Here is a 14,134-nt window from a genome sequence, read left to right as displayed (position 1 = left end):
TATGTCTCTACTGGTCATCTGATGGCCAGAGCATTCTGTATCTTAAGAGCTAAGAAAAAAGAAATACCAAAGAAACAGAGTTTATTTGTATTCAGGCCTGAGGGATGGGGGATGTGTGGGGGTGGGCATGATGTTTTTTTTGGCAAAGAGATACATCTTTGAAGTCAGCTCTTTACTGCATGAGGGTAGATTTATTGCATAAGGTAGATAGATGCCCAATGTCTCCCACGCTGTGGTGGGGGTAGGGATGATTGGGAGCCCTGGAAGCCTATGTGGCTTATGTCTCTTGATTATGAAGGGCATATAGTTTAGCTTTTATTTTTTCACTAAATAAAGATTTAAAGTAAGTCACCCAGATACATTGGCAAAATTGCAAGATTCAGAATTATAATTCATCATACAGCTTGATAAAGTCATGTCCCACTGCTGAACCACACTGCCTTTTATGCACAAATTAATATTTTTTTACAACCCCTGCAATGATTTAGTAAAGAGCACAATTATAGTTTAGGACATTGCCATCTGCAGTGGGACATTTAAAACAGAATTAGGTCTAGAAATCATGACTGACACATTGTTGTCACTCAAACTGTGATTGGTACAGTACCTTCTGTTTTATTAACAGTTTTAATGGGAAATTATTTTGCCACAAAAATTCTCATCTGTTAAATAGCCTTTAGATGACTTTTTTTGTTATGCATTTGCAAAGATAAATAAAATCATTTTATTTGTGTGTCTTTGTTAAAACATTAAAATATTCAGCATATATTTTTAAAATGTGTCCTAATTTTTCTTGTTTTGCTCACTAGTTGTCCCCTCCTCTTTAGTCTAACTTTTCTCATGGACCACAGGTCCCAGAATTCAGGAATGGCCTAAGGCATTTTTTTACCCTTGAAAAGGTTCTCTCCTACTACATACATGAGCAAAAAGAACTATAGATAGAACATGCAATGTGTGTGTCTCACCCTGAATATGGACATAGGCTGTGTGAGGTCAATGGCAGGGTTTTGTCACGAGGACATTGGAGATTCTGGTAGAAAAGAAAGCAAAGGGGCAAGAAAAGAGAAAAGAAAGGGCCAGGGTAAAATATGAAAAGTAGAAAGGAAATAAACAAAATCGTACCCAGGAGCCACATTATCAAGTCCTAGTAACTAATATAGTGGTTCCCTCTCACGTGGTAGTGAAGTTCTGAAAATACAACCATGAGTAGAGTCCGTTGTAGCTATTGACAGTCCATTCAGAAGGTCTCAATCAAAGCCCAGCCTGTTGTCTATTTAGGAGACCAACAGAGCCAAATTTTAATCCAGCTATGAAATGGATTTCTTTTTTGATTAAACACCAGATGAGGCATTGGTTTGCTTTTAGGGGCCATGCCTGCCATGCAGAAAAGAAGTGGCTTTAAAAAGGGGATTCACACTGTGGGAGGTGAGCTGCCCCCCCTCTGAGGTATCTGAGAGCCTAGAACTCAGGAGGAAAGAGCAGATTCACATCTCCTATTTCATACTCACTCATCAGGATTTGTGCAGTGCCTGGGATGCCCATGGGATTGCTGTCAGCGTTCACACTGGTTTCCCTTTCTTTTGTTTTCCATACTGTCCCACATTCCAGTTGAATGCATACAAGTTAGAAGGAATAATCCCAGCATCCTGGAGTGCTCTCATATCCATAGGGTCATTCATTGGGAATTAGGAATCCTCCATTGCCTGTCAAGACCTATAGCGTAGCGGATAGGGACTTGACATTCCTATATTTATCTCACGTGGACTAAGCTATTGGTGGATGAGTAACTTCGTCTTACTATTGATAAGGGTATGTGGTGCCAACGCAGCTCACTTTGTACATAGCAAAGTGACCCAAAGAAATCTCTGTTTCCTATTTGAACTTGGCACACAGTAAGTCCTGTAGTTAGCAAACAGTCATTAATCATCTATTTTGCACCTGGCAAACAGACATTTGCTTAGTGAGTAATTTATTATTCTATAATCATTCATTTTAAATATTTGCATATAGAAACCTGATTAGACGTTGTTGATAGCCCAAATTCCTGCCTCCAGGTAGGGCTAGCTGTTTGCTTTAAAGAATATGCCCCCTTGTATGCTTCCTTAATAGGTGGAGTAGGTTTAAAAGGGCATGATTCGATCCAAGTGGTTACAGGAACAGTTTGTTAATGCTTGGATTCAGTCATCTTACTAGTTGTAAACTACTCACAAATATTAAACAGTGACTATACTGTTATATGAAAGCATAGATATGGCACAGTCCTGTCTAGTGTACATCTATTCAAATGTACTTTAGGACTTGATTAGCACCTGTATTCTTTTGTGTTGCCTTGGGCATTAATAGATCAAATATCAGAGTGTCTGCTTTCCAAGATACCTGTTCTGTGTCCATGGCTCCATCTTTTACACTTATGATTTCCAGATGGTCTTCAGCCTCTCCCCAGGATCCCAGTTTTTATCTGCCCAATTGCCTGTTGGATAGCTCCATGTGGAGGTTCCATAAGTTTACCCAATTGAGAGTGGCCAAAATGAGCCTCTTATCTTTCTCAAATCTTTATCAGATGCTCCTGAAATTGGTCACTGGTGCCAGCATTCAATCAATAACTTAAAATACAAATCTAGAAATTGACATTGACTTTTTGGTCTCTTCTTTTTCTTCTTCCTCTCCTTCTCCTCTCTCCCTCTCTCTTTCTCTCTCTCCTCCTCTACTCCTCTCCTCTTCCTCCTTCTTCTGTTTTTTAAAGCCATCCCACCTCTACATATTTTCTAGTCATTCAATGAGTCCTTTCAATTCTATTTCTAAAGTATTTATTGAATCTTTCCTTCCTATTATATGATCACTGTCATGTCTTCATTTGTGTCAACACTCATCATCTTTTGACCTGAAATGTAATAAAAGAGTCTCTTAATGGATCTTCCTACTTCCAGTGGTCCATTCCCACATTCTACCTGGAGTGGTGTTCCTGGCCACTGCCTGTTTCACTTTCCCTGTGGAGAAATGGAGTCCAAACCCCTTGCCATGACATACAGGGCCTTTATCATCTGACCTATGCCCACTTTACCCTAGCCATTAGCTCATACAGTCACGCCTCTGTGCCTTTACATAAGTTACTTCCCGTGGTTAGATTGCCATTTTGTACTGACCATGTTAAATGAACTCCTGTGCATCCTTTAAAACCTAACTCAAGCATCACTACCTTTGTGAATTCTTTGAAATCTGCCTTCTGACCTTAAGCAGAACAAAAAGGCTCCTCCTATGCATGTCTCCTATGCAGGCAGATGCATAGCATACTTTACTCTTATCTCAGCTATAATTATAATATATATTCACACATCTTATAATGCCTAAGCTTCAAATATATAAACATAATGTATAAAATATAATTATAATGTTATTTTATAATACTTGTTTATATTTACCTTTTTCAACAGATTTATTCAACTTTGTATCTGACAAGGATTCTGGAATTCATATATGGAATTCACTGGGCATTCATATATATAATGTTAGAAAAATGAATCTATCAATATTTTTGGTGATATTTTTAGAGGGGAAGATATCTTTATGCTTACAGTTGGGGGAAAAAAAGCCTAACAAAACCTAACCTTTAGTGTCAGAGAATTTGTATTTATTTTAGCACTCAGGTTTTAAATTGCATTTCTGACAGGCTGGACCACAGCTATGCTTCATGAAAGATCATGAGACACAGGGAAGAGGTTTATTCATCACAGCATTGGGATATTTTGCTTTCCTGAAAAGCAAAGGGATCTGGGGACTCCTTTACAGGCTGGCCATGTCCTGTGCAACCCTAACTGTGTCTAGACACTCTAGCAGGGGTAGAGAGTATGGTTGGGACTTTGCAGGAAGTCGGCTTGCGTCAGAGGCACATGGAGAAGGAAAGGAATACAGAAGTAAGAAGAAAGGTTTCAGTGGCCAAGACAACAACTCTCCCCATCTCTGTCTTTCTCTGGGGCCAGAGTCCTTCTGCTTATCTGTCTCTCCCTTCTTCCTCTCATTTCTTTCTAGAGGTCACCTCTTTGCATTTCTCTACTTCTCTGTAGATTGCTTCTCTTAACTACTCATCAGAATCTACTGTGAAAATCCACCCAGCCTTCCAAGTCCAGCTGTCAAACTTACCACTCCATCTCTTTTCCAATTCTGGAAGTCTCTCAAGGAGTGACTCTGATTTGACCAGAGAGGATTATGTGTCTGATCCAGGTCCCTGGACTGGGGATTGGTTGAGGTGGGGTCACAAGAGGAGAAGGTTCTCTAAGAAACCCTGAAGGGTGGGGGGCAATGATTGGCATCTCTGCCATGGCATGGAGAGATGTTGGCTGAGCATTACACATGCCTATAGCATCAATAGCCTTTTAATTTCTTAAAATCTTGAGTAGAGGAAACTCTCGGGCATGTAAGATTTCTACCGTCATTCTGCCCTGGGCTCAGACAAGATTAAGTCATTGGAATTGGGAGCCTGTTTTGTCTCCTTATTTCTTTTGTGGGGTGACAGACTACTGACCTAAGGAGTGAGGGGTTTTGAGGAAATGAGTGATTTCTAATCTCACATGACTTTTTGTTCTCCCCAAATGTCTGTGCAATCCCCTACTTAGGAAATTCAAGGGACAAATTGTTATTTTTTTTTAAATGTTTTTTTAATATTTATTATCGACACAGTGAGAGAGACAGAGCATGAGCAGGGGAGGGGCAGAGAGAGGGAGACACAGAATCCAAAGTAGGCTCCAGGCCCCCAGCTGTAAGCACAGAGCCCAACCCAGGGCTCAAACCATGAACTTTGAGAGATTATGACCTGAGCGGAAGTCAGATGTCAACAGATTGATCCATTAAGGTGCCACCCCCTGCCCCTGGGAAAATTTTCCTAAAGAAGGTAGTGCAACAATTTAGGGATATCTCAAAGCAAACCTCTTTTGTCTTAAAAGTGTCCATGCTGGCATAACATACAGAAATGCCAGTAATAATGTGTGTGCCTCTCCCCACACAGGGGAGAAAAAAATCTTTTTCCTGTATACATCTTAGGTTTTCTGGCTGAGGTTCTGTAAATTGGACCGACAAAAGACAGATTAACAAGAGAAAAGCATACAGATTTATGTAATGTAAGTTTTACGTGACACTGGAGACTTCATAAGGAAATGAAGACCTGAAGAAGTGGTTAAATGTGAGCATTTTTATACTAGGTTTGATGAAGAGTCGGAAGTCATGGGGAAATGTGATAGCAGCTAAGTGGTAAACTGGGGAGAACTTAACAAGTCCTTCTGTGTCCCTCCATCTTTGGAGATAAGGATAGGGAGGGCACCTCTCCCATGAGATCTTATGACCTGCTTCAGAGTGGATGGGGGGCTCAGAGAGTGCTTCCTGCATCTGCTGTTAACTCACATTCTTTCTGCTTCAAATATTCAGTATGCCACCGCAGTACCATATTTTGTAGTAGGTAGTGTTGAACCCCTTCCATGTCCACCCCAATCTTCTGTTCTGGGGCCTGAGGACCCTTTGTAGTATCTGAAAGCTTTTCCCTGCTGTCTCTTAGCCTTCATATCTCATACCCTGCATCTTCTTTCTGACCCTGCCCACTTGTCCACTTCATGTTCTGGTTATTACTGAACAGACGTCACCCTGCGAGACTCTTTGCTGACAGAGGTGGTTTGTGTGTGTGTGTGTGTGTGACTCAGTAGTGGCATGTGCTCAATGAGTGTTTGAAGGAAACAAAAGCAGGAAGTTTAACCAGTAATAATAAATCCTAACAACCCGAGAATCATATCTAAAGCATCTACCCCAATTACCTCCCCATCTCAGTGCATGGTTTATTTTCTACATAGCAGTTACTAAAATGTGTCATTATCTTGTTTATTGTCTGTCTTACCCACTAGAACATAAGCTCCCTGAGGGCTAGGGTTTTGTCTATCTTGTTTACCTAACACAGTATTGAAAACAAGTAATCACTGTGGAAATAAACAAACACCAACCAAATGAGAACTGTTTATTCAAAGCATACTGTAGCAAGGGAGCTAGCCAGCATCACTTGTCAGAGACCCAACATCAGGCAATAGGGTGAGAAAGCTTCATAGTTGAAAAAAAAAAAAGGAAGGCTTCAGGTGTGCCCTAACTGGAGGCTTTTGGTGTGGGAGTGCTGCAGGTGCACCAAGTGGAAGCAGGACATTCCATGTGACTGGTTGCACACCTTGGCCCTAAGTTGGAAGTGGGTACAAAAGTTAGGAAAGCTGTTCATTACTAATCAAGTTGTGGCTCTTTCTGAGCTGGTCGTGTTACAGGCCTTTTTGTTTTGGCTTCCTGAACTGATCACCAGAGATTAGAAGTCAGAAGTGGTCTGATGTGCTACCAGTATGATTTGTGGATAGCAGGCTGGTTTCCTGGGCGGGATACTGCCAATCATAGGTCTGAGTTCTATTTGTATATGTGGTTTGGTTGTTTTCCATTTGTATATTCAGTCTCTCCCCATTGATGAGAGGAAAGAAAGGAAGGAAGGAAGGACTGTTATTCCAATTCCATTATCCAGATTTCATTTTGAATACCTCATGTCAAGGAGTAGTTCATCCTAAAGTTGACGTGGTGACTGTTTTTGAGAGAGTGCATCCTTGAATCATATCCCATAGTCAAAAGCTAGAGCACAGTAAAGAAGAAAGAGACTTTTTTCCTGTCTGTCCGCCAAATGAGAGCCAAAGGCTTTTGAGGAGGCACTTAAAGAATTTTCAGTTTGCAGTTGTGCAGAAACTGTTGTTCAGGTAATTTAACATTGATTTTAGTTTAAAAGGCAATTAAGACAAAATGGGCAGCCACTAGCCACTTAGGTTAAATAAGCTTAGATTTAAATTGCTCCCCATTACCACCTTTGTTTTCTATGTTTGAGCTGTTTTATGCTAATTTAGCATGCAATGGTGTGGAGGCCCAATTGGGGCAGGTGGATGGGAGAGGAACCTAGCCAAAGCCAGGGAGATGGTTATTGAAAGAAGAAATAGTTGGCCCAAAACTGTTCCCAGGGTGAAATGGGTTCTCTTTTATCCTGTTACTGATTAATAGAACATTCCAGGATTCTGGTTCTTTAGATCTAAAATTTTAAAAATGGTGCCCACATTTTGACTGACCACTTTTACTTCCAAATATTTATTTATCCTGAATAACAGGGAGAGACAAGCTCATAACATTATGGATAAGAATGTTCATGTTGGTGTTATTTAACACCAAGAATGTACGTGTTGGTATTATTTAATAGAAATTGTGTATTCTTATAGTGGCATACCAAAATTGATGTTATCTTTTTTTTTTTTTTTTTTTACAGCAGAAAAGGTTCATGATACATTGCAAAGTAGAAAAATGAGCTTATATGGTAAAATGTCTATTCTGTGCTTCTGAGTTTTTAGTCACATATGCAATGAAAAATCTTTGAAGGGACAGATTTGCAATGTTACGTGTGGCTTTCTGGGTGATAAATAATGAGTGACTTTTTTCTTATGCTTTTCCAAATTTTCTCAAATTTCCACAATAAACACATATGAGGTGCTGAAGCTTGGGAGCAAGGTTGCTGAGATCAGAACTCCTAAAACAACCGATAAGTCTGGAAGGCTGTGGTCCAAGGTCATTTTTGCTGGCTATTGGTGAGGTCTCCGGAACTAGAGGGAATACACGGCTCTTCTTAAAATTGAAGGTATTTATGCCCGAGATGAAAATGAATTCTGTCTAGGCAAGAGAAGTGCTTATGTGTACAAAGCAAAGAATGACACAGTGACTCCTGGTGGCAAACCGAACAAAACCAGAGTAATCTAGAGAAAAGTTACTCGTGCTCATGGAAAGGGTGGCATGGTTTGTGCCAAATTCCAAAACAACTTTCCCTCCAAAGCCACTGACCACAGAATCCATGTTAGGCTATATCCCTCAAGGATTTAAACTTACTGGAAAGTAAATAAAGGTGTAGATCTGTAAAAAGAAACAAAAACAAAAAACAACAACATAATGGTTTTACAATTTCTTAATTGTATAAAAAGGATTGAAACAATACTGGTTTGTTGTAACTCTATTTAAAACATCCTCTCAGTGGTGTGCTTGATGTATGCCATCTCAAGTATAAGGTTAAGTGTACATGCTAAATTCTGAGGAGGTAGAATGAATGTTCCTTTGTAATAATTCTGTGTCTTGCTCAAAGAAAGTCGGCAAAGCTTCATTAAAGAAGGTCATTCACCTGCTCCTAGTTTAAGGTTGTAAGGTGGACCATTCTGTAGAGCACACGTCTAAAATATGCCCAGGTGATTCATGCTTTTGTCTATTAGGAAATGTGGCCATTTACCAGCAACCAATGTAGAGCTAATGGGATCCATTTAGGAATATAACCACAACAAGCCCACCATAAATCGTATGCGCTCTCATCTGAATATGCTTCATTAAGCTCACCTTTCCTGATGCAACTGGATTATTAGATGTCAGGACGAAGAAAATCATTAGGTCCAGCTGCTCTAATCCTACAAAGCACCAATGTGGTTGCTATGTAATTTTATTTTAGTTTATTTTTCAGATAGAACATGCTTTGTGCTTTTCTATAGGAAAATATTTTCAAACTGGTAAAGAAGCAGTATTACTGTATTGTGAGGCATATCTCAGTAGGTCATTACCAAAACTTACAGCAGAAGGGTAATCTATGTCGCATTTTACTTCAAGGGTAAGATTGATTTTTATAAAAATCTTTAGTGCATTGAAGCTTAAATTTTTGTTTTCCTGTGAAGAAGCAATTAGATACTGGAGTCTTCCAGAAATGTTAGGTTAGTGTGAGCTAAACCTTGATGTGTTTTTGAAGGTCTTATCATTCAACATTTAAAGAGAAAAGGCAGTTTCTGAGGGAGAAAAACACATTGGCATGGTGGCAGTTGTCACAGCTCACATGGCCAGGGGCATCCACCATTTTCTTACATTTACATCTGTTGGGGAAATTGACAAAAACGTGAAATAACAAAGAAGACTATAATAAGCATCTTCATTTCCACCCCCAAGAACCACCAATTTTGAATGTTTTCTTCCAGGTAGGTGCATATAAATATATGTGTGTAGACACACACACATGTACACAGACACACACACTTTAAAAGTAGTGCACACATTCCCTTTATAATCAAAAAGGCTATGTGTATGTGTGTGTGTATACATATGTATATTTAAATAAATACATATTTTTAAGGTTTTATACACATACAGACTTTATTAAAAAGGGGTGTGTGTGTGTGTGTGTGTGTGTGTGTGTACCCTTTAAAGGGTTTGTGTACATAAAGCTCATATATGACCTTTTATATATCAATGTTCTTTTAAAGGAAAACTAAGTTCTCAACCTCCTCCATCAACAGCAGTGCCTTTCTCCTTTCTAAACACTATTAGGAATTTGGGGCCCATTCTTCTAGATGAGAAGTTGGGAAACTTTTTCTGTAAGAGGCAAGATAGTAAATATTTTAGGCTTTGTGGACCATTTGGTCTCTGTCATAAATACTCAGCTCAGTAGTCACAATGTATTAACAAATGGGTATAGTTGTTTTCCAGGAGAACTTCTTTCGGGGACATTGAAATCTGAAATATTTTTCATATATTCCTGTTCTTTCTTTTAAGTTTATTTATTTTGAGAGAGAGAGAGAGAGAGAGAGAGAGAGAGAGAGAGAGCGAGCATACATGAATGGGGGAAGGGCAGAGGGAGAAGTAGAGAGAGAATCCCAAGGAGGCTCTGTGCCAATAGTACAGAGCCTGATGTGGGGCTCAATCTCACAAAGTGTGAGATCATGACCCGAGCCAAATTCAAGAGTCACATGCTTAACCCACTGATCCACCCAGGTGCCCTTATATATTCCTGTTCCTTTTTTTTTCTTTTTCACCTTTGAAGTATTTTTTTAAAAATGAGCTTGTGAGCTGTGTGTAAACAGGCAGAGGCTGAATCTGGATCGTTTTCTATATATCCATAAATATTTATATAACTGCAGAAAATCTATACTATTACCTCATTTTTGCATTTTATTTCATAAATAGTCCCGTAGTGTATGAATCAGTTAAAACTTGCATTTTTATCTCAGTGAAATTTTGACTGAAAAAATGTATATATAGTTGTTCTTTGTAGTATGAGTCGGTCTCTTCATCTTTATACATATTTGTGTCTGTATAGCTATGGATTATTCACACTTTAGTCATTTTCACTGCTATATAGTATTCCATCGCAGGATATATTGCATTTTTTATGCCGGTAGGTATTTGCCATTTTTTCCCTTGTAACAAGCAGTGGTGGAGGTATATTCATGAACACAGCTTATACGTGTTTTGTTAGGGCAGAGAAGTCGAACTGCTTGGCTGTAGCCTGTGTACATTTTCCGTTTTAATAGCTACCAGTAAATTGGTTTCTGCAGTGACGATACCAGTTGACATTCCCACAGGGAGGCTTTGTCTCCTTGGTTTGGAGATTTCATTCATTGCTGTTCTCCTTTGGACGGAGCAAGGGACCCACCTTAGCTCTGTATCGTCTTGTTGCCACAGATGCTCGTGTGGCCTTTTATTTCCCTTTGGGTGAGCACGGACATTGTTTTAGGTCTCTGCTCGGGCACTTACACACGAGAATAGCAATTTATATCAATAACCAGGTTTGGCAACATCTGCCAAGGTTGTCACACTCCGTGATTAAATGGCCATATGTGCCAGGGAACACGGGGACAATGGGGTTGTAATTAGGGTTTGCTATCTTTCCATCCGCCACCCCCACCATCCCTAACTTCGAATAACCTCGCTTTTGTGAGCTGATTTGTGAATCAAATGATTCCCCTGAGAATGCCAGTTTCTGCTGCAATACTGCAGCTTTATTTTGTGCATCTCTGTAATTACACGGGGTTCTGGTTAAGCTAAAATCTAGAAACATTTTGCCACTTTACCCAATGCCATTGACCCCAGAGCTGATATGTGCATATACTAGACTTTAACTTAAATCATCAGAGAATTTAGTGTACTCTGTACTGAACCATCACTGGGAAAGGAAGGTCTACCTAATGCCATCTTAGCATCCTTTAAATGCCACTGCCCCCACCGAAGGCAGACAGAGAAAACATGCACCAACTTTCCTTAACTCCATAAGGAACAAGTTAAACCCTGTATTAATGCAATATTTAAAACAATCTTAATGCATAGAAGGAAAAAAAAACTCTTCTCATTTTGTTACTGGTGTGACACAGGTGGTTGATGGTTATGGAAGGACTTGGCATGTTCCAAAAAAAACCCTGGAAATATTGCCTCAAGATATGGGGCTGTAATAAATGTGCAAATAAATACTTGAAAGATGTATTAGCATTTTAAAATTTGCTTACCGACATATAAAATCCTAATCAATTGTGCACAAGGCCTGTAACTAAAATAACCAAGAAGACGGCACAGGAATCCAATGAATATTTCACTGCTAATTGAATATAGTCTATATATACACATTTCTTCCATATTTAGTTCCATTCTAGTCAACTGTTGAGTGCTTGAAGAAGCAAGGCCCTATTAGCGTACATAGCTTGCAGTTCTGACTATAAAGAAATAGAAAAAAAATCTAATTCTCCTACGTCCAAAAGACTGACTTCCCCCATCTAGTTGATTGGTCTCTAACCAATGCAATATTCAGACTGGGAATAGCCAGAGCCTGGTGTAACTCATTCCCATTTAAATAAGTAAGTAAGTAAGTAAGTAAGTAAGTAAGTAAGTAAGTAAACAAACAAAGTCACAGATCTTTGTGGATTTTGGGGACATTTACTTTGATGCCATAATCAAGGTAAATACCTTTTCACAGGTGATCTCTAAAGTTCAACAGGACATGGTAGATATTTCCTCCTCAAAGCAGGGTCAAATTTTAGAGCATTCTCATTTAGCAGTTAATGTGTAAGAAGATTTGAGGCCACAAAGTTTTAACTAGTGGAAAAGTGTAATCGTATCTTGGAGGAAACACTGAGGAAAGCCTATCAACAGTGTAGGGGGGAAGGGAGTGATGGGGTTTTCCATCCTTTACTAGTATTTATATGTGGAGTAGCATATTGGAAGTCATAAATACTGTCCCGTGGACATTTTGAATAATGCAGGAGTAGTGTAAGTAATTGGAAGTGCTTATATCCTGCCTTTAGACATTTCACTGCTCGTGAGTTAAAATTGGTTGTCAAGTGTGGACTCGGAGGACCGTGCAAGGTGCCCTATTCTGTCATGTGGTACATATTTAATGCTTGAAAGAACAAGGGAAGGGACACGTGCAGGAGAGGGAGAGGGAGGGCGAGCGGCGAGATACTGCCGCCAGCTCGGCGCTTTGCAAGTGCCTCGGAGCGAGGAGGCGGGACCCACGCAGCCTCGGCACCCACCGCCTTTCCTGGGCTGCAAGACTTTGCAAAAACACCGGGCGTCCAATTTGGCGAGTGTTTTGGCGCCCAGGCCGGGGCCGCCCTGGAAGCCGGGCTCAGACGCGGCAGCGTCCCCGGCACCCTGGTGGCCTCCCTCTGTGCGCTTCTCCGCGTTGAATGCCTCCTTGCTCCGGCTGCTCGCTCGCTCGCTCTCTCCCGGCGCGTTCTGCACCTGCTGGCGGTGGTGTCAGGCAGCCAGGGCGAGCGCAGGCACGGCGCGCACGACGGATGACTGGAGTCATTTACATTGCTAGCACGTGGCTGCCGTTTGCTGTTGCCTCGGACTTCTCCCGTGTTCTCCCAGGGAGGAAACAGGAGGCACTTTGCAGCCGACAATGAAATCTTGGCAGCTAATTGCAGTCGTGGGAGATGCCCTGCAGGTAAGGCGAGAGAAGAGGGCTCTGAACACCATCAGGGAAGGAGAGGCCGAGAGGGAGAGCGAGGGATGGAGAGAAAGCTGCTTCTGCAGAGGCTTCCTGAAGCCCACTGACTCGCGGGAGGGGGTGGTAGAGGGACGGGGACGGGGGCGGGCGACAGGGGGGAGGAGTGTGCAAACTGACATTTTTGGCTGCCTGTGGCAGAGGAGCCGCCGTCAGCCGCTGTCCAACGTTCACGCCGAGAGGGTGGCGGCGTGTGCGCCTCGGGGCTGCTGATTAGAATAGGGACTTGGCGGCGGCAGGAATCCGGGTAAACCAAAGCGGCGATGGGAGGCTGCGGATGCATTTGCAGCGCGTGAGTGAGACCCGGTACGTGAGGCCAGCCCGGGGACCTCGGAGGGTGGGTCACGGCTCGCCCCGGGCGCACCCGGGGGCGCGGGACGCCCGGAGAGGGTGAGGGGCGTTTGTGGCTACAGGGGAGCCCGGAGATGAATCGATTTTCTTTACTGACGAGAGAAGTTAGTGGGGAACTTCATTGCCCATTCTCATTGGCTCCGTTTAACTTTATTTCTAGAGATGAATAAGCGTTTGTAAGAAAGCCCGTAAAAGTCCCAATAGGCTCGCAGGGGTTTTGCAAGAGCTGCGCGGTTCTTTAAATGGGAGGTTTACGAAATGACTGGCCAGATGGGCCGTGCCTTTGGAAAGTTGGCACGCTCACGTTCCGATGGGGCATGTGTGTGCGTGTGTGGGAATATGTATTGCATGTTTGTGTAAACATGTCTACCGTGCTGGTTGCTCTGTGCTTATCTCCTCTGCTTTGCCTGATGCCCAGGGAAGAGAAATTACATTGACAGTATTGGTATATGTGTATGTATATATATATATATATATGCAAAGTGTTGCCTACGACATTTATCGGCCTAGGAGGATCACCTGGGAGGCTCAATCTCAGCCTATCCCTCAGCCATTATTTCCAGATTACTGTGAAACTGGTGGTTTTACTAATTTCTGTTGACAAAAGATCAGTGCCTCCCCCGTACTTAGGAAGGACCCCAGGAGAATTCTGAATCCAAAAGTTTTGTTAGCAAAATCATCTTAGTAGGAATGGTTCATTAAATTACTTCCTGAAAGAGTCCCTTTCTGAGTATCTTTAGATATCTCATAATTTACTCACTGTTCACATGGTTTTAATTTTGGTCACACAGAAATGAACACAGTCTATAACGGAGGCCATCAAAAATGATTGTGTAATCCTCTTTATTTGGGTAGCTGGGTGGTGAACTGGTTTAAGACTATAAAGTCTTTCTCCGCTGTGATTCCCTATTTTTGATCAAAATGTATCTTTGGAAATCCAAAGGC

At 41.4% G+C, this 14,134-nt stretch overlaps 1 protein-coding gene and 1 pseudogene across 23 annotated transcripts in view; both read left to right on the top strand.

Annotated features, from left to right (window-relative positions):
• RBFOX1 (RNA binding fox-1 homolog 1) overlaps nucleotides 1-14,134 on the top strand; it is a 2,071,930-nt gene that overhangs the window by 980,785 nt on the left and 1,077,011 nt on the right. Inside the window, exon 1 of one of the 23 annotated variants that reach the window (XM_040458721.1) lies at nucleotides 12,389-12,778. The exons of 21 other annotated variants lie outside the window; for them this stretch is intronic. In XM_040458721.1, coding sequence (XP_040314655.1) covers nucleotides 12,734-12,778 — 45 coding nt within the window. In that variant the 5' untranslated portion in view covers nucleotides 12,389-12,733. Of the gene's footprint in view, nucleotides 1-12,388; nucleotides 12,779-14,134 lie in introns of those variants that run through there. One more of the 23 variants, XM_040458720.1, reaches the window with a different exon arrangement.
• Nucleotides 1,371-7,953, top strand: LOC121019807 (60S ribosomal protein L35a-like; annotated as a pseudogene).

The sequence above is a fragment of the Herpailurus yagouaroundi genome, unplaced genomic scaffold (genome assembly GCF_014898765.1).
Source record: "Herpailurus yagouaroundi ecotype Mexico unplaced genomic scaffold, PumYag 222, whole genome shotgun sequence".
NCBI lineage: Eukaryota > Metazoa > Chordata > Mammalia > Carnivora > Felidae > Herpailurus > Herpailurus yagouaroundi.
The sequence above is the reverse complement of the archived record's forward strand: the minus strand, read 5'-3'. Positions and strand labels throughout refer to the sequence as shown.